Below are 20,997 nucleotides of genomic sequence, written 5' to 3'. Positions count from 1 at the left end.
AAAAAATCAATGATTTGTAGATAGATATGGAATTTGTTTTACTCTTGAGACCCATGTTTTTTCTATTTTAACTTACGCTTCCGAAGCAATCCTAAAAAAAATGTTTTTTAAAGAATCATGCCTCACTTGTTAGCTAAATGCCCATATCCAACAACAAAACATTGGATATCCTCTATATACACATAGAATCTGTTGATGTGCTATTTTCTCATGACATTTTCTTCCGTTGGTAGATTGTCCAGTAGATTGGTTCTCCTACAACGACCACTGCTATAAGTTCCAGATCTACCCCAAGAGAACATATGAAGAGGCCGTCAAAACTTGTGAAGTATGTTAGCTTACGTAGAATAGAAGACTACAAGTCCTTGGCAGACTTACAAAAACACAAATGTCCCCCTTTAATCTCGTGGTTTTTTGGTCAAATTATAAATCATGTCATAAAGCTTTATTTAAACAATAATATGTTTCTTTGTTGTGATATATGAGATGTAATGGCTGCAACATTGCAGAAAAAAATACTCTAATGAAAAAGGCGAAGATAACGAACAGTGATCGATCTAAAAAAAAAATCTACAAACAATACAAATTTGTAAATAGGGCATAAAACACGGGGACCTGAAAATTCCAGAGGTGGGCCCGGGTGCCTTAGAGGAATAAGCATTCCTGTTGAATAGTCACACTCGCCGTAAGCTTTATATATATATATATATATATATATATATATATATATATATATATATATATATATATATATATATATATATATATATATATATTAGGGATGTCAATTTTGTCAATAATTCATATTCGAATATTCAATGAAAGTATTCGAATACCGGTATATTCGAATATTCGATAAAATAGATATAATCTGGTTTATTTTAAATGTACATCATCATACTCTTGATGTAGAGCTTTGAAGGTGTATAATAAGGAATTCTACATTTGATATTTGTCAATGTTTGAAATAATTAATTGATTTAAGCGCATACAACATACAACCGAAATATAATTTTAACAAAGAATATATAAATACAAGCTCAAACTGACGAACCAGCCGTCTAAGCAGGGGCAAGATTGTCGCTAACTCTTCAGATTTGAATACATGTAATTAATTACAATTACCTGCCTAATAAGAGATGTTTTAAAAATATAAACAAACACTTCATAGACTATTTTCATAGGTCATTAGCGTTCCGATAATGATTTTAAAATTTAGGAATATATTCAACCCGAAATAATCAATTAATTGATGCATTATTCTAAAATTGAACCCTTTAAGATATAACAGACTGATTCTATCATAGATTAATAAAATTTATTTTCACAAGTTTACTCTTCATGTCTCTTAGGGCCGGTACACACGGTAAGGCTTGCCTTATAAGTCTAAAACCTTACGTTTTTGCAGGCCGTACGACTTTCATGTCCACACGCTAAGGCAAGACTTACAATATTATAAACAACATTTCCATATATTCCACGTTTTTTCAGTCTTTAACAGTGCATTCATTCATTAAAGTAGAAGACAATATTACTAGGGCGCTGTAATAATTTTAAATCATTCATATCAAGTGGGTTAAAGTACGTAAAATATCGTATTATTGATTCGTTAGTTACATAGATGAAATAGTTGAACTTCAACACTTCTTCAATATTTGGAGTTACTGATGGATTTAAAAAAAATACGGATCGAACTAGTTTAGATGTAAATTGTTGTTAATGCTCTTGTTAGCAGCAGTGTGGTTTTAATAAGAATTAAAGAAGAAGCAAACATTGTCAATGTAAGCATTTTTGCATTTGGGGCATAAAAAATTGAGGTGAATGAGAATAAAGTTCTGGGTTGCGATTTGGTCACAGACAATGCACTTCAAATAAAGATACACATACAATGAATCCTACTATCAGATTACAATACATATTTATGCTCTGTATTTTAATTTTCAGGGTTATGGTGCAGCATTAGTTAGTGTGAATTCTGTGGACGAAAATAATTTTATCGTTCAAAAACTTCGGACTATTGACCAATGGCGGTAAGAAAGATGTATTTACCTGATTAATTAATACTTGACATTCTCTCTCTCTCTCTCTCTCTCTCGGTATATATATATATATATATATATATATATATATATATATATATATATATATATATATATATATATATATATATATATATATATATATATATATATATATTCTTCTCTTTCTGAAGCTCTTCCCAATGTCCAAACAACTACCTATTAAATCCCTAAATCACTTCCTTCTTAATATTGATAAAGAAGCATGACATTGCAAGTTGCACACAAGTATTAATTTTTTCCATTAAATATTGTTACTGGAAAAGTGCATCTTAAGGTAGACGCTTTTTATTCAAATGAATCTTTGGTAGACACTTTCAATTTTCAAAATGTTGTAAATCAGCCTTTTCTCACCATTTTAATACAAATAAACATATATCGTCACTACCTGTTTCCACTAAAGTACAGAAGTTCATTTTCTTTCAATTAAAAGCAGGTGCTTTGAAATCAATTGCAGGTCTCATCATTCCTTTCTCAAATACAGTACAAAAAAAATTAAAATGCACAAATTTGCATATTCTTGTAAATTAGAAAGCTTACACAGACTCTCACAATGTATAAAAACAGTCTCTGTCTGGAGTAGAACTGATTTGATCCGGATATTGTTTTGCCTCTGCAAAGTTTTGACGGAAACCTTTAGAAAACTACTGATGCGCAACACATAATTACTTTAAGTCGGCAATGTTTTGTACTTTGGAAACCTGATGGGTACTTGAAAATTCCATCTGATGTGTATGACATTAAAACATTTTGTTTGTTCTTTATTGTGTAAAGGAATGTTCGGTAAGCCCATTTGGGTGATTTGTTTTGAAATGTTATACATTTTTGTAAGTCATTGAGTTCCGAGTTATTTATATACATCTTATTTGGATTTGTGCCAGTGTGGACTTCCGTGTAGTTTGTTCTTTACGAGTATAGTGTTTGGTCGCTATAATAAACTGAGACCCTGTTGCAAAATGTTGAATGGGTAGAAAAAATAATGTTTTGCCCTTACACATTTAGATATATCGACGACCTTTATCAATTAACAATAGTTATTTTCATTCATGTGTCGACTTGACATTTCCAAGTGAACTTGTAATAAAAGATATCACAGAGTCTACTACATCTGTTTCATATTTGGATTATTGACAAGATACGTTAATGGCCAACTAACAACTAAACTATACAACAGACTGCGCGACTTCAGTGTTTCTATCGTCAGCTTCTATTATGCATGTAGTAACATTCTACTAGCGTCTGTATATGGTGTTTATGTCAACCAACTGATTTGGTAGGCAAAAGAATGCTCTGAGTACAATCAATTTTTAATCCGAGGCAGGCCACTGACAAAAAATTTGATGTTACAGGTGTCTCAACAATCTCGTTTTAAGGCGGCATTTTACAAATTTTTGTGGTCGTTATAATGACTTTGTTTTATTTTGTTTTGTTTTATTTTGTCTTATTTTGACTGACATGTTTCATACCAATTGTTAGGCCATTGCTTTTGTACTAATTTTGACTATAGATTACTGTGTTTTCCTTATTAATACAGAGGGCTCACGGGTTTGCAACTCCTCCTACGCAACTGATCCCACGACTGGTGTTTCCAGGTGTCCATGTTTGTTGCCCTGTTCACAATTTGTATTTTTTAAAGGATTTATAAGATTGATTACTGTTTGTTATTTTTAACGTTTTCATTGGAAAGTAATTTTCCAATTTGGGTGAACAAGGAATGCTTTGGAAAGACTGGAGATTTCCATAACTTTGTGTTGCATTTATATCAAATCAGATCAAGTTGAAGTTTCGTGATGATTAACTTATTTTTGCCAAAGTTATGGACCTAAGACGGTGAAAATTTCTAATATATCTCTACTTTCCAAACTGATTTTGCAATGCTTGTAGATAATTAATATTATGATTTTTGGTCTCCTGGTTATGATGACTTACAGATCAAGTTGGAGTTTCGTGGTGATTCACCTATTTTTAAGAAAGTTTTGGTCCTTAGACTTTGGTGGAAATTTCTTATTTACTATTTTCCTGTATTTTTTTGTGTGTGTATGTAGAAAATGTTCTTTGGTTTGTCTCGTTGTATTTATGACTTAAGGAGGCTGGGGGTCAACAAATTAACCATCAGATATAACTTAATTTCTTAGATATGATATCTTAAGCTGTGAACTATCATTTGGCAAAGAAAAATTTCATACCTTTTAGTTTTAAAATTTGATCATTTTTGTATATCTTCATATGGAGCTCTTCTTCTAAAGGAGATCAATATAGTCTGAAAATGGCCACAACCACCCAGCCCTCTTAAAGATCAAATTTGAGTTTCGTATTGATTGACCTATATTTTCAAAAGTTATGGTCCTTAGACTTTCAAAATTTCTAATTATTCACTATTTTTTTTACCTATTTTTATTTATTACTTTGCTTGTAAGAAGACAGCATTTCACGCAGTTTAAGTATTTTGAGGTACAGAAAAATTATTCCAGAAAACAAAAGGAGCAATATGATAATTAATTAATTTATTTATTTTTCCCATTTCAACCCATTGATATTTGCAAATTTGTGGACTTTCACATATTTAAAACTTGCATGTCAGCGGGGGCATTCGTTTCACCGTTACGCATCTATTTTTTTTTTTTTTTTTTTTTTTTTTTTTGATACGTGTACTTATCTTATACATTAAACTAACTTAAACTATACATAAGGCAAGAAAGACAGTAATACATCATAAAAGGAAAATGTTATAAGGATGATATTTGACAAAAATTTTAGTGTATTTTGAGATATGTACATTTCGATCATTTTATTCTTTCGCAAACAAGTCTGTGGCTTTCTAGATAGGTTTGAGCGGCAGAATCTCAAAACCACATTTTGAAAATAATCTTTGTAGAGTTCACTGTGATATTTAATCTTGTCCATTGTGGTTTGTAAAATCTCTTATTTAATTAAAGAATTTTCCACCAGTGAAGTTTATTCAGCTGAGCAAGAGATTTGACATTTCAGGACAAATATCCTGTAAACATTATTCTCTATTTTTTTGTTCTTAGGTCCCTCTGGTACACGAGCGGTGTACATCAGGATGGGATCGTACGTTGGAATGGGGATGGTACCCGGGCTTCCTCCATATTTTGGATAAATGCAGCCCACAGAGACCTCGAACCTATGTTCATTGTTTACAGATACTCAGGTAAGTACAATAGGTGATTTGAAGTTAATGAATATCATGACGGTTAGTATGACTATAAAATAAGAGAGACTTTCGATTTCTATTATCCATAACTTTGAATAATATCCGTAGATTTTTTGTGATCTATCTGCCACTTTTTCTTATTTTTCAAACTCATCTAAACTGAACACAATATTGCAAAAAGATTTTTTCATTAAAAGGTGGTAATTCATTGTTTTTATTCTTGAAATTTAAGGAAAATTCATGTACATGAACATTTCGAAGAATATCACAATTTTTACGATCGAAGCTTTCTTCTGTTTTGATTGTAGAAAAACGGCTATCAAATATATATTTAAAAAAAAAACCCTTGTCATAACTTTCAGACAACCATAATGTAATAACCACTTTTATATTAATTCAATAAGTATTTTGATAGCCCAGTTACCCATTAAATTGCTTATTTCTTTCCATAATCCTCTCATCACTAGAACACCATACATGTATCTTATCCTCCTTCAATGAATAAAAAGTCTGTAAAATAGTTTGTCGTGTGTTGCCACCTTTGTGACGTTTAATAATTTGTTTGAAATTCTCAAAAGTATTATTAACAATGGCATATAATTTTAGCAGACACAAAATATAAATATGAGAAATAAACCAATTTTGTAAAGGGAGATAATCCAAATTTCCAGTAATTACAACTTAGACTTTACAGAAAAATCATGAAAATAGGTCTGAAAACGCTTAAAATATAAAATTACAACCAAAAATTTTGGCGGAGGCGGGATGGAAGGAGGTAAATGACAAACTTGAAAAAAAACATCCGTCCTTCAAGGCTGTAATTAGAAGAGGCAGAGTGACGCACCGCGTGGCCGGAATTTTAATTGTTTGATTTTGATTGGTCAATCTCTGCCTCTCCTAAGACATGAAACAAAATGACCATTATAATACATCACTATACAATATTTCAGACTTGAACATTCAAGGAGGACACTTATTGATTACAATAAAAAAATTTAAGTAAACTTAAATTTATTTAAGAAATAAGAAATATTGTTCTCATGTTATCGCATATATATGCTCATGAATATTAATTATTTACTCAAAAATAGATCAATATACTTTGCTATGATGGACTGTGTAGTGAACCTTAAATCTCTCCCAATCTACATTATTTGGTTCAAGATCATAATTTCCTGTAATTGTTGTTTGGGGGAAATCTTTATGATAACATGAATATATTTAAGTTTTAAATGTAACCATGGAAATATTAAGATTTTATCTAAATGCTTTATAATGTTGTAAATTTTGAACTTACTAGATGGGGGTAAATGCAAATTTACATAAAAATAAATAGTTGTCTTGTTGTAAATTTCACATTTAACTCCACCTAGTCAATTCAAAATTTACAACATGATAGATTTCTTTCAAAAGTTAATACATATTTTATACAAAAAAATCACTGGCAATGTTTTATAGATTACCTTATGGGATATGCATGGAGCAAAACCGAAGGAGATGAACCATATAATTTTATTTGTGAGATTCCAAAATCAGAATTAAGCCGCATTGTTCAAGAGGAGAGAGACTTTAGTAAGTACTAAACAGAGCAGTATACACATACATGCTTTGAAAAACATGTTATCGTTTATGTGAATTTGCACAAGCACTTTAGAGTGAATCATTCCAGAATGGACATATTCTTATCCATTTAAGTTTAGCTTCATTACTTATCAAAGTAATTTTTTTATAGTATGGCCTGTATAATAAAATTATATTGAGGACGTGTGGATGCTTATCTTAATTATTGAATAAAATTTGAGAGATTTTATCTCTTACTAAGAAAAAAAAGAAAATGGAATAATTTTGATTTACTTTTCACAGAGAAATGATTAAAATGATGAGCTTTAAAAAAAATTATCTATGGTGACTAATGATAATTTCTTCTTGTTCGAAAAATAAAAAGCTTTATAAATGATTTTTTGAACAGCATACGGTACCAACATAACAGACCCTTTAAAGGTTGAGAGAGCTCCAAGGTTTACTCTTCTTCCCAAAAATATAGTTCTAACCACCCGGTCTTACTACCCTAGCATTGAGTGTATAGCTATAGGAAATCCACAGCCGAAATATACATGGGAGAGGAAAAGAGTAACCGGAAGTGTGGAAACTCTGACCTCCAATAACGTGTACACCATTAGTAACGGCAAACTGACGTTTGATAGCACTCGTCTGAATGAAACACGAGACGCAGGATCTTACTACTGTGTTGCTACTAATAAATATGGATCCGTTAGAAGTGAACCTTCAACAGTTTCTTTTGGGAGTAAGACTTCTTTATTAATTCTTAAAATTAGGAATATGTGTGCGTTACAGAGATACGTTGCGATAAGGTAACTGACACTCAAGGTGAAGGCTATCAATGGGTTTATATGCATTGTTTTGCAGGGTTGGAACAGTTCCCAAATGTAGCCCCGGGTGCTGTGAATGTTGCCCTGTATCAGGGCACATATATACAATGCAATCCGCCATCTCACAAACCTGGTAAGTCATCTAAGTCTTCTGTGTGTTTCCATATAAGGCTTGGAACTATTTGGTATTTTTCTTTTTCATTCATTTGGCAAATTTTTTTCGTCATAGATCATATAGAGCAATTAACTCTCAAAACTAATGAATTGTTAGAATATGAAAGATATCCTTATTTAAAAGTAGAGAAAAGTATTATACACAAAGTATATCAAAGAAATGTTAATATGTTCAGATAAAATGTTTAACATTAATGTTTTACAGCATTGACATACCAGTGGATGAAGGGAAGTTCTTTCCTGTTGTCGGTATTAAATAAACATTTTTTCGTGTCCGCTGGCGGTAATCTGTATTTTTCTGAGGTACAAACAACAGATGCTGCAAATTATCATTGTGTTGTGACCTTGGCCGCTCTTCCCGGAGACACCATGGCAACCACACAACCTCCATCAGAAACTAGTCTTGGCATGCCACTCAATGTTCTTGGAGAGAGTAAGTTCCAAGTTTTCTACTTTCAATCAGAATAAGAGAACGTACCGAAGTAATGCGATGGTTACATCTTAAAAAACTAACCAGTGAGGTAATTCAAAATTTCAAGAAATCAAGCAATAATATACATTACTTTTGGTATTGAATGCTTGTATCTTGAATACATGCTATCGTTAAATATCGTTTAAAACCTTCTAATAATTTCATTAATTAACAATTTAGGTGCAGCAAATTACCCTCCACAAATCCACAATGATTTTCCTGCAGTGTTTCCTCGTATTCCACAACTTGGACAGCCTGTATCAATTGAATGTCTGGCATATGGAAGGTATCCAATAAAACTTTTCTATACACTCTGTTAGGATGCCTCCATATCAGTACAAAAATGTTGCTTTTTATTGTAAAGAAATATATTACATTACATTACCGGTATGAATATCCTATCTTTTGCAGGCTTCCACTTGAGTATTCTTGGACTAGAAAAGGAGGAAAAGGTATACCAAGTAAGGCTTATACGAAGGATTACAACCGGGTTCTTGTTATACCTGATATACAATTTGCCGATGAAGGGACATACACATGTACTGTGAAGGGTAGAACTAACAATGATCAAAAGGATATTTTGTTAACCATTGACGGTGAGGATTTGATAGTCTTCTTACACATTTCAGTTATGCAATGACCGTTTAGTAGCTAGTGCTTGATCACATTGAATAGGTCACTAAATATTGTCTGTTACAATATAGATCAATTTAATCATTCAGTTATGAAACTTTTCTTATGCAGTTTCTTTTTCTTTCTATCACAGCAAAGCCATATTTCCTGTATCCGTTGAAAGACCTCGTTGTTGACGAAGACAGTCAGGTGACTGTCAGATGTGAGGCATTAGGTAGACCGAGGCCAACTTTCTCGTGGTTTAAAGACAGTCAGCCATTAGTGTCAACACAAGGAGACATGGAAATTATGTCAAACGTACTGACGATTAAGAGAGCACAAGTGAACAAGCACAGTGGGGTGTATGAATGTGTAGCAGTCAATACTCATGGGACATCCATAACCAGCGCTCAAATCAAAGTTTTGTGTAAGCACTTGTATACTTGTAATATAGATTAATTTTTTAACATCATGGTCCAAGTATATGATACATAGAAGAGCTGAAAATATAAGATATATAAAGGGAAAAAAATCCACAAGTCATGCTTAAGACTTAAAAGCTGTTTTTATGGCACGCATGAAGCCATGGTTTGAATGTTTTATACTATAGAAGTTTACAGAATGATTTCAAAATCCTCTACCCAAATGGAAAAGGCTGCAAATCATAGCATTATACGCAAGCACCTTCTTTATTGTAAATTCAGGTTTCTTTAAAAATGTATGCATTCTTTAAAATTCTTCTCAAGAACTACAACTTTATGAGTTCTATCAAACATGTCAGCATTCCGAAGTGCTTTCGGTACTATAAACTTGTTCAAATCCTTTTTCATATGGCTTAGTGTGAATGAATTCGAGGGAGAGTAGTTGCATCTTGACACTCATATTGGCATATTGTTCAAGGATGATACCACTTTCTTGCTGTTGAAAATTCTATAATAGTAGAAATTTCTTTTGTTTTTTTTTTAGCTCTTAGACCAAATTTTATAAAACACCCACTTCACAAAACCATGTTAGCCGCTGAAAACGGTAACCTTACGATTCCGTGTGAGCCAGAGGCAGCACCTGCACCGGAAATCACATGGATGAGGAATGGCGCCCAGCTTCCGCTGAGTGTGACAAACGGAAATCAAAATGGAGCTCAGATGCTGATAAATGGTTACCTTAAAATAGTCGGAGTTAAGCTCCAGGATGCTGGCTTTTATACGTGTGCAGCCAAGAATGTGCACGGCGATGCACAGACGACAACTCAACTTACTGTGTCAAGTATGCCTTTTTTACAAATTATTTTGAACTGAGGAAAGTTTTGCAAATTAAGTTTTAAGAATTTTTGTCTTTCCATAGTGAGTTTAACAAGAGCTCGTATCTTTTGCAGGAGGAGTTTACTTGACTCCTATACTAAGTGGCTTCCACGTGGACAGAAATGGATCCCTATTCATACCATGCCAAGCGTCTTATGATTCCAATAACCTGGATCTGGTTTATATCTGGAAATTCAATGGCCAATTAATAGATTTTGAAAGGGATACTTTTTTGAGGAAGGTGTGCATTTTTCATCTCTGTCATTTTTGTGTCGCCTGCAGAGCAGAGCGACACTTAGAGTTCACTCAGTTTACCCGGCGTCTCTCTATATCATCTTATATCTTGAGAACTGTAAGAGGTATGCATTTGTTTTGTTTGACACTATGGCTTTTGTAAAATACCATGGTTACCGACCTCGCGTTAACTTTTTAACTTTATTTTAACTTGACAAAGTAGTTCATAATACCGATATACAGTATATTTTTGACATTTGGGAGGTAAGTTTGCGCTATTAAGCATATGCACTGGTTGTCGTAAGACACTGAAAAATAGTTGCTGTCTACTTGACCTTGACCTTTGACATACTATTCAAAAAAATGTTTTAAAATTCATTTGATCTCTTCTGAATATTGAGACGCAAGGGTTTTGATAAGTAGCATATATACTTCATGACTATGAGTTCATCACATGTACTTTTAAACAGTATGATACATATATTAAACTTTAAATACTATGAAATATTAATACATTGGGATCGGTATACAGAAATGGATCGTACTTACAATAAAAGCTGTAGACAAACAATTGCAGGAAAGACAGACTGAAACCTCTGTGAGGTTAAAATATATAAATGGTTATTTATAACATTTTTCAATTTCAATTTCCTTCGAGCTTTGAGGGTTGAGGAATCATGTTTCTATGATTGTCATACTTTATGATAAATGCATGAACTATAATACTTATTCAAAGAAATAGCTGACCACTCCAAGATGTATATGTATCTTTAATGGTGATATAGAAGTCGAAACACGCGATCCCTTGGAACATTCTAGTTAACAATTGTCTTTCTTTCAGATAGAAAAGAATCGTTTGAAATGTTTTTTAAAAAAAATTAAACATTCATAGTAAATACCAAGAATGTATCCTCTCTCACCTTCTCCATAAATAAGAAAAAAAGACAAAGTACAACGTACCTATTGACGAAATATATATTGGTAAAAAATAATTATACTCGTATACTAGCTCTAATAGTCGCCCGCATGCCGCAGTGGTTAGAGCGTTTGCTCTTAGAGTCGCGGTGAAATGAGTTGATCCTTACTTCGCGGGTTCGAATCCCACTATGGGACGTGGAGACCGGTTCATCGGATGAAACCTTATAAACCGAGGTCCCGTGTCGCAGTAGGTGCTGGCACGAAAAAGATCCCCCACTGTTCAATGGCTTTGAGTGCCGAGTATAGTTCAAAATTTGCAGCCCTCCACCGGCAAGTGGTGGCGTCTCCATATGAGTGAAAATTCTCGAGAGGGACGTTAAACAACAGACAAACAAAAAAAACTAGCTATAATAAACAACACCTCATTCTGAACAAGATTGATTTCTAGAATTTTCAGATCTTGGCATGGCACCATACTGTTGTTTTATAGTAATTCCTAGCTGTACACACTTTATTGCATATGAGTATTAAATGAATGTAGAAATTTTAACGTGCCTTTTTCCTACTATATTTTTCTCAAAATAATGTCAGCAATGACTGAACACACTTTTAAAAATTCTTTTCCATTTTCCAGTACTATACAATAATAGCAGCGAAGAAGTATTTTTGTATTGAGTTTCTGATACAAATAGAGGAAGTTAATGATAGTTAATGATATAAAAAATAGTTCGTGATTCTTAAAATCAGATCTGTACGCATGCCTGACACATCTGTTTCATATTTGGGTATTCTACGAGAAAAAGACGTTAATGGTAACCTAAAAACCAAACTTTATGATAAACGTGATGATGCAACTTTTCAATTTTCAACTTCCCTTACTTGTGTAGCAATATACCCTTATCACCTGCATATATGGTGTTTATGTCTCTCAGTTGATTCGATATGCAAGAGGATGTTCTACGTACGTACAATTTATAAAACGAGGCAGGCTACAAGTTGATGAAACAAGAATATCAACAGTTTCGTTTAAAGTCATCATTTTGCAAATTCTATTGTCGATACAATGACCTTGTAAGCAAATACAATCTATCATTAAGTCAAATGCTGTCTGATCTTTTTCATAATTAATTGTTAGACTATCATTTACACACTGAATTGTCCTTGAATGTTTCCGTTTTTCCCGATGATGGCAAGGAACACATGGCTGGTGTGACCGGTCGGCAGGGGATGCTCCCTCCTCCATGGCACCTGATCCCACCTCTGATGTTTTAGAGGTCCGTGTTTGCTCTGCTCCTGATTTGTATTGTTTGAATGGACTCTGTTCGTTATCTCCATATTTCATGTAAACTTTTTATAATGAATGATATATCATCTAGTAATTTAATTAAAATAGGATTGTAGAACGTGATCCTGCTAGCGTACATCTGATTGGTTGAAAATGAAGGGTCAGCTAGGACTTGTATTAAGAAATAGAGCATTGCTTTATTCTTAAGAGAATATTCAAGGCTAATACACACGGTAAGATCTGAATTATATAATACTTGTATAAGTATATGAAATTTTATCGTGTGTACACTTTAAATACAGTGTATCATCAAATTTTTCGAACCCTATAAAACTGTATTAAGTATAAAGCAATGTTCTGTTTCTTAATATAAATCCTAGCTGACCAACCAATCAAATGGTTCTGGTCATGTTTATAAAGCAAGATAATGTATTAAGCATCCTATATTTATTTATATGACCTTTTGCTTTGACTAGTAAATTCTATATAATTTACATTTTCTTTCCCTTTTTAAGCGACTCAGATCAATACAAAATGTTTGTGTTATTATGGTAGAAAAAAATAAAATAAGAGAATTACAAGTACCAAAAAGAGTGGTTCAAACATTACTGGATTTGCTTTGAAAAAATTATTATGGGAAAACATAATATAAAAGCGAATTTATCTACGTCTATTTATAATCTTTTAAAATTTATACTAAAGTGGTCACCCAGGAGAGTACTACAAGTATTATAATACTTGTATAAAAATACAAATCTTAAGTTACTGTGTGTACCGACCTTAATAAGTTACGAAAAATCTTATCACCTATGATATACTGTATTAAGAGTGTACACACGATAAAATTCTGTATAGTATTAAAATACAAGGTTTATAATAAAATGTTACCGTGTGTACTGGTCTATAGAGAATATGAGGAGATCCATTGTTGATAAGATTTTTTTATCAAACAGGGCAGTATATACACATTTTGTGGCTTAAAAATTTCTTGTTATGAAGGGGGTGAGTGTTTGTGTGTTTTTTCAAAATTAATTTTCCTTTTGTAGGGATCGTCTGGCAGTTTGAACGGACTTTTTATTAATTATGCTGATTATTTTCATGCTGGTCAATATGAGTGTGTGGCACAAACAACAATAACAAAGACCTCTATATTTACTGAGGTTACTGTTCGAGGTAATAACTGTTAATTTTACTACTTTGGGGAATAAAATTGTGTCAAAATGTCCATTAATTCAAGCCCAGTGTTCGATTTCCAATGTTTAGATCCTGTTTTCTGTCTATATTGATTAATTTAAAAAAAAATTATTTTAGGGGGGGAAACAATATCAGATGTTTATTTTCAAAAATCACATAAATTTTTCCACTAATGCCAAAGATGCAAACGTGGATATCACACTTTTTTTATTCCTTTATCGTCTGCAAATTTCAATGAATTGTTAGCTGAAAAATTTTAACAACATATTAAGTAATTTTTTTTACCAAGGCTTGCGCAGTGGTAGGTTTTCAAACTAAGCAGAAGAAACGTTAACTTTTCATGATACATTGAACTTCTTTGTACGACATAACATCACAATTTTACTTCAATCATATGTAATGATTTTAGTAGTTAATAGCCTTTTAATCACATATAAACAGATAAATTACAAGTTTTAAGTACATGTATATGTGTGATTTCTCAGTATATGTATTACAGAAATGTAACGCCATTCATGATGAGAAATTATTCCTTTACCAATTTTATGAAATAGAATTCTTTTGGGAAATTTCTCAAAAATTGAATTTTTATCACAACGGAAAACGAACGTCATTGTAAGAAATAAGAGGACATTTTCCACATCTTTACTTTATCATTTATTTTCTCTATTTTGACAGGCCCTCCTGGTATTCCTGGTGTGGTATATAGGGTGAAAGGATCTGAAACCCCCCACTCCGTAACTCTAAAATGGACTAGACCCCCGGACCATGGTTCACCAGTACTATTTTATTACATAGAGGCACAAACCGTCTTGAATTCAACATGGCGTCTTTTAACCAGTGAGTATGATGTTTATGTATACAAAAACACAGGAAGAGATGCAAAAAAATAAAAAATAAAATGAAAAAAAGTGTCATAAGAATATAAAGTTAAGTACACGTAATAACTAATAATTGATCTTCTATTGCCAACAGGGATTGCAGAAATGGATGCCCTGATTCCAGGGAATGTTGATGTAGACAAAAGACAATACACAGTTGTGGGACTAATTCCTTACAACAACTATCGCTTCCGGATTTATGCCACAAATTCATACATTGTACCAGGAGAAAGAAGTCGTCCAACAGGTATGTTTTACCCACTGAACGTGTATTTTGTTCCTGAATCCGCATGATTTCCAAAAAGTCCCTTTTGCAATTTTTTAAAGAAATTAAACTTAATATACGAAAGAACAAAAATGATTTATGGTTGCCCATAAAACTGCATTTATTTACCATGTATAAAAAGGCATTGAGGGAATAAAACTACTTGTTTAAGATACGGTATATACTCGCCTATAAGTCGGTTGAATTTTTTTAGGTTATTTTGGAGGGATTTGCCACTGACCCGCTTATAAGTCGGTACAACTTTTTGCCAGAATTAGTTGACAATTTTAAATCAATGCTCTGATGTTTTAACCTGGTTTCGATTAATATTTTTAAAAATGACGCCGATATTTAATTTTAATCATTAAGAAAAATACATAATGCACACTTCAGATAAAAATAAAGTTATTAAAATATGTAAATACTTGTACTTTATGTATAATCTTGGAATATATAAATGATATAATATATCCAGACTTTGTTCAACGATAATCGTGGGAAATGTTTATAAAAAAACTGCATTTCGCTGTCAAGAAAAATACTAATCTTTTTATGACTCGCCTATAAGTCGGACATAGAGTTTTGGACCAAAATTTAACTCCCAAAAAACCGAATTATAGGCGAGTATATACGGTACTCTGAACCTCATTTAATACTACATAAAATTATCAGCCTAAACTACATGTATAAAAATGAATTATTACACAAATTGGTTTAAATGTGGATATATATGTCATGTTTTGATTTTCAATTCTGTTCTTCTCATGGCTATTGTCTATACTTACTTCCTGTCGATAGTTAAGAAATTTAAGCACAAAATTACCGATTTAAGATAGATGGATTTTGTTTGGGTGTTATGTTTTCAGAGGAGATAAATATTCCTGGAGCCAAACCAATAGTTGCCCCCGAAAATGTGGGAGGAGGAGGGGGAAGTGTTGGGGTGTTGTCTATTACGTGGAAGGTGAGGATATGTGTCTAATACTAAATAAGATTCAACCTCTTTTTCTTTAACGTTAAATGACGGATATTCATCAAGGAACAGAAGCTCTGAAAATATGCAATTCAAATATTTTTCCTACATACATGTACATTTAAACGCATATATACTTGTTTTTTACATACAGATATTTAAACAATTAAATAGAGATATTTTCTGTTCATGCAAATGATTTATAAAAGTGTATGATTTTATCATAATAATGAAGCTGGGGGGGGGGGGACGTTGCAAATCAAAGAACAAATATGGTTGAATATAGAATTTGTAACACGAAATTAAAGCTGGATGTGAAATTTTCTGATAACAAAAATACAATATTATCCTTTTGAACATCTTAATTCTTTCTATTATTGAATATTTGGCAATTATAATATATATCAAACAAAAAAGTTAGATCACCTATACAGAAAAATCCTCACGATATCATAATTGCTAATTTATCGTTTTTACTTGAATTGTTGAGAAAATACACATTTTTAGTGCTCCTTATCGAAGACCATTATTTGTCCTTTATTTGTGATTATATAATAGGGTTTTCATTGGCTAATTTCAGATGTTATCTCAAGAATATAAAAGCGGACCAAACTTTGTTTACTATGTGTACTGGAGAAGAAGCAGAGAAGGCGACATAAATGTGGAGTTTCAAATGGTATTTCATTAGTGATATACGTGTAGTAGTATATTGAATTTATAACATGATATAGGAAATAAGTGGATGAAAAAAGAAAACCTATTTTGAAAAAAGCGGAGGAAATCGAAAACGTTTTGATATGTGCAATACCCCATAGCATCACGTGATATATTTTTATCCAATTTGTCTGGGGCAGATCAAGTCTAACAGGGGAAAGATTTTAACGTTTCAATATTTTTTGGATCGTGAAAAATATATTGTAATTGTATACTTTGCAGGAAATACTGGAGAACAATTTAATTGTCTTATTTTTCTCAATAGCAAAATCTTTCCGAATCGGACAAACGCCTAGTAAGATCAAACAGGAGTGATGGTATATATGCCACGTATACCGTGGCATTATCATCAGACGAGTTGTATTATCTTCCATATGATGTTAAAGTAGGAGTCGGAAATGCCTTTGGGAGAGGACCGAATAGCTCAATAGCGACGATATACTCCTCGGAAGGAAGTAGGTTAACTTTATACTATAAAAGCAACATGTATAATACATAAAAATATCTCTAGAAAATGACCAAATGCAAAATAGTTATAATTTTCTAATTTTAAACTTTAATCAATTTAAACAAGAGATAAACAAGATGTGTGTTTGAAACATTGATGCCCCAGTATGGCAACTTTTTCAAAAGTAGATCAAGGTCATGGGGTCAAAAATATTGAAACCCACAAAAAAGGTCTTGTCAAAAGGAATGTACATGTGAAATATAAAAGCCTTAGCACAAATCGTTCAAAAGTTATAGCTAGAGATAAAGATTTAGAAAAGTAATCAAACTCCAAGGTCAAGGTCAAAAAATGAATGCAAACTACATGCAATTCGGTCATTTTTGAGAAAAATACAACCGTCCTCTTTTGTCAATTTAGTTCCACTTGCACGACCAACCAATGTAAATGGTTATGAGATAAATTCAACAGCTTTGTGGGTAACGTGGGATCCTTTGGAAAACACCCGAGAGAAGGCGAAAGGTTCAATCAAAGGATACAGGGTAAGGAAACTTCGCTTTCTATCCACGGACTAATGATAATACACAACTACATTTACAGTATCGATCAAATTGTGAACGCCATGAAAATTGAGGATTTGAAAGATACGTGTACTTCTATCTTATTTCTTGGAATAGGGAATTGTTTTTGTAAGAAATTACATTTACGAAGTATTTGAGATCTTATTGGTATTGTTTTTAAGAAGCCATAATGCAGATTTTGTCTGAAGAACAATATGTTATGGACAAATACTAATCAACTTTAAAGGTGTAGAGTGTTGCAAAGGAACAGTCAACGTGCTTTTTTTTTTTTTTTTTTTTTAAATTCAACGCTTGAAAATTTATCGATCACTTTGAATGTGTGCATAATCTATAAGCATGTCTGTTAATTGCCATGCCTCATTCTCATTGCCAAAATCTATTTGAATATTGGGAAGGTTTACATTTTTTCTTGCAGATAACTGTTTATGTTGAGATGGTTGATGACGATACCAACGAAATAACATTTAAGAAAGTTGTGACGTCATATTATCACGGACAAATGTCAGGAAATAAGGTCATTGGTATGGAACCAAATACAGACTACTGGGTGACGGTAGAAATGTTTAATTCGGCAGGTCTCAGCAACCCCAGTGAGCGACAGCGATTGAGTACTTGCCTCTCAGGTATGAATTATGTTCACTTTTTGTCTACTTGTATGAGTTAATTTCAGGGGCTGACAAATCCCATTGCCCGACGCCCGGGGCTAGTGAATTTTAGGAGAGGGCAAGTTAAATTTTATCAACCACTTGCCCGTGGGCAAGTGACTTTTAAAAAATAAAATAAATATTTAAGTCATAGATTTAATTTTGGGCACAGAGGATTGCATGTTCTACTCAGTATTTTTCTTGCTATTTTTTTTAAATATATATAAATTAGTTTATGATTGGGCAAAAATTCAGGTAGGGCAAGTGAATTTTCACCATACACTTGCCCTTGGACAAGTGCCTAAAAAATCTATTTGTCAGCCCCTGAATTTAATATACAAATGAAGATTTTTAATTAAGCTGGTTTTTTGTCTTTTTCTCTTAGCACCGATTCTCTATCCGGAGTTTGTTAACATTATGTCTCACGGACCTAACAGTGTGTATGTAGAATGGCGAGGAGTGTCCACTGGATTGTTTGAGGAAACGCTATGGGGCTATAAGGTTTATTTATAAAAGAAAAAAACATTGAAAAAATTGTCCAAGAATGAATCACTGCAGTAGCATTTTGAATTATAAAATGAATTAATCTTTTTCTAGAACCTATTTCCCTGTATTTATTTATCAGATGTTACCTATTTCCACGTAATTATTTATCAGATGTTACCTATTTCCATTTATTTATTTATCAGATGTTACCTATTTCCATGTCTATTTATTAGATGAGATACTGGTTACAAGGTGACGATATCCGGACAGCTAACGACACCATTACAGGGAAGGAAACACATGGAATTATTTACGGTATACAGAGGGGATATGTGTATTCCTTACGAGTGCTCGGCTTCAGTAAAGGAGGCGACGGAAAACAGAGTCCAACAAAGTATTTTACTCTAGGCAAGTACCCTTTACAACAATGTATATATGTACTCCAACAAAACTTTACTACAGTTAACTATAGTGTACTATGAAACTTTACTTGAGAATGTTTTTGAGATTTAGGACCAAATAATTTGATTAAATTGAATAAAATCTTCGATTAACTATAGTAAAAACTTTGATACCATAGTAAAATATAATTAACTATGTATTTTTGTTACTATATATATAAATATATATGTATACAAATATAGATAATCATATTAATTATCAGAAAGCCCCATGAGGAAAAAATGAAAAATATTTGCATAGCTGTATTTTGGTTCCTCGGGTGAGCGCTGTAACTCACAGGTCGATTTGTCTTTGTAGGGGGACTGGTTCCAGTTGATAGAACTATCTCCGAAATTCGTGCTGCAGGATCAAAAGCGAGATTATCTTTACTGCTCACTTCTGTAATCATTTTATTTAAGTGTGTAATGTTTTGAATCTCTTAACATCATGTATGAATGCTGATGCTGACGACTGAAATCTTTTGTCTTTTGTGTGAAATCCATTGACTATATCATGATTGTTAAATTTGTTATGATCATTTTAAGAATACTTATGCATAATCACTGTTAGAATATACCGGTTTTTACGAGGCCCAGAGAGTCATTGTACAAGATTTTTGCGTTTAAGTAAATACTAGCTTGTAGTAGTGAATGTGTTTGTACTTTCGTATTTTTCCCTATACATACTCTTTTGAATTATTCAAATACTATTATTTAATATTGAATGAGAATTCCTGTTTTTTGGAATGATTTTGCAATAAAAGAAATAAAAATTTGAATTGTAAGTTAACTTCTTTGTGAATCACCAAATGCCAGCAATGTACACAAAGTTCAATAAATAAAAATTGATTGAATACAAAGAAAAAAGCAGCAAGGACAACTTGAACAAGACAACAACGGTAACAACACTACAAGGTAACAGCAGTAATCATTCTTCCATTATATCTTTATTTCCTCTTTTCAGAGATTTAACAATGCATACAATTTATGTTATGTTAGGAACATCAAAATGTAATTGACATTAAAAAAATGGAAAAGAAAAATATACACACAAACATAATTAAATGATCAGAAATATAAGGTGGAAAATTATGTTTGAGGGGAAAAGAATATTTCTCTTGCTCCATCCTCTGCTTCCATCAAACACAACAAACAACATGCACAAATGTACGATATTTAGGAATCAATCATTCAATGAATATACTTGATGATTTCTACAAAAATAAAACATTTTGATGTCAGTTTTACTTAGTTTTGTCTAAGTTTCAGTTGAGTATTTAATTTTCAGTGATGATTAATGAGTGATCCGATGACATTTTATTGCATGCATCCGATATCAATACACTGTGAACATTAAATATATACCAGTATGTGAATATGACTTGTCGGATATATGGAGAAACATAAAAAAAAAAAAACTAAATTCACACAACGATTTTTATGTTTTCATATTGCACATTTTTTTAGTTTTTATGTTGGAAAATAATATCTTTCAGACTAAACATTCTTTCAAGAATACTCTGAATCAATTATGATAATTAAAAATTTATTCTAGTTTTTGGAATAATTTTCGCAATAAAAAATAATAAATCTGTATAAATGTAAGTAACTTTTTCTCTAACACTGGAAATCAGTGAAAGCCAGAAATATTGAATTAGAAATTTGATGTACATAAAACTCCATTAATGAAAAATTCTACAATGAAAACAGCAACAACAAACAAAATAAGTAAAACAAAATA

At 32.2% G+C, this 20,997-nt stretch overlaps 1 protein-coding gene across 1 annotated transcript in view; it reads left to right on the top strand.

Moving 5' to 3' along the window:
- The window catches only part of LOC133186380 (contactin-like), a 28,708-nt gene extending 8,757 nt beyond the window's left edge, over positions 1-19,951 (top strand). The window contains exons 3-25 of the mRNA XM_061321639.1: positions 234-328; positions 1,945-2,030; positions 5,111-5,250; positions 6,712-6,825; positions 7,223-7,558; positions 7,681-7,776; positions 8,023-8,250; positions 8,470-8,575; positions 8,701-8,885; positions 9,056-9,328; positions 9,868-10,164; positions 10,274-10,440; positions 13,683-13,809; positions 14,509-14,670; positions 14,806-14,958; positions 15,843-15,937; positions 16,527-16,622; positions 16,926-17,115; positions 17,526-17,647; positions 18,102-18,309; positions 18,716-18,831; positions 19,050-19,224; positions 19,576-19,951. Of these exons, the coding sequence (XP_061177623.1) occupies positions 234-328; positions 1,945-2,030; positions 5,111-5,250; positions 6,712-6,825; positions 7,223-7,558; positions 7,681-7,776; positions 8,023-8,250; positions 8,470-8,575; positions 8,701-8,885; positions 9,056-9,328; positions 9,868-10,164; positions 10,274-10,440; positions 13,683-13,809; positions 14,509-14,670; positions 14,806-14,958; positions 15,843-15,937; positions 16,527-16,622; positions 16,926-17,115; positions 17,526-17,647; positions 18,102-18,309; positions 18,716-18,831; positions 19,050-19,224; positions 19,576-19,691 (3,683 nt within the window). The 3' untranslated portion in view covers positions 19,692-19,951. The remainder of the gene's footprint in view (positions 1-233; positions 329-1,944; positions 2,031-5,110; positions 5,251-6,711; positions 6,826-7,222; positions 7,559-7,680; positions 7,777-8,022; positions 8,251-8,469; positions 8,576-8,700; positions 8,886-9,055; positions 9,329-9,867; positions 10,165-10,273; positions 10,441-13,682; positions 13,810-14,508; positions 14,671-14,805; positions 14,959-15,842; positions 15,938-16,526; positions 16,623-16,925; positions 17,116-17,525; positions 17,648-18,101; positions 18,310-18,715; positions 18,832-19,049; positions 19,225-19,575) is intronic.
- The last annotated feature ends 1,046 nt before the right edge of the window (positions 19,952-20,997 follow it).

Source organism: Saccostrea echinata, unplaced genomic scaffold (genome assembly GCF_033153115.1).
Source record: "Saccostrea echinata isolate AGI-Se365-2 ecotype Australia unplaced genomic scaffold, CSIRO_AGI_Sech_v1 ptg000001l, whole genome shotgun sequence".
In the NCBI taxonomy this organism is placed as follows: Eukaryota; Metazoa; Mollusca; class Bivalvia; order Ostreida; family Ostreidae; genus Saccostrea; species Saccostrea echinata.
The sequence above is the reverse complement of the archived record's forward strand: the minus strand, read 5'-3'. Positions and strand labels throughout refer to the sequence as shown.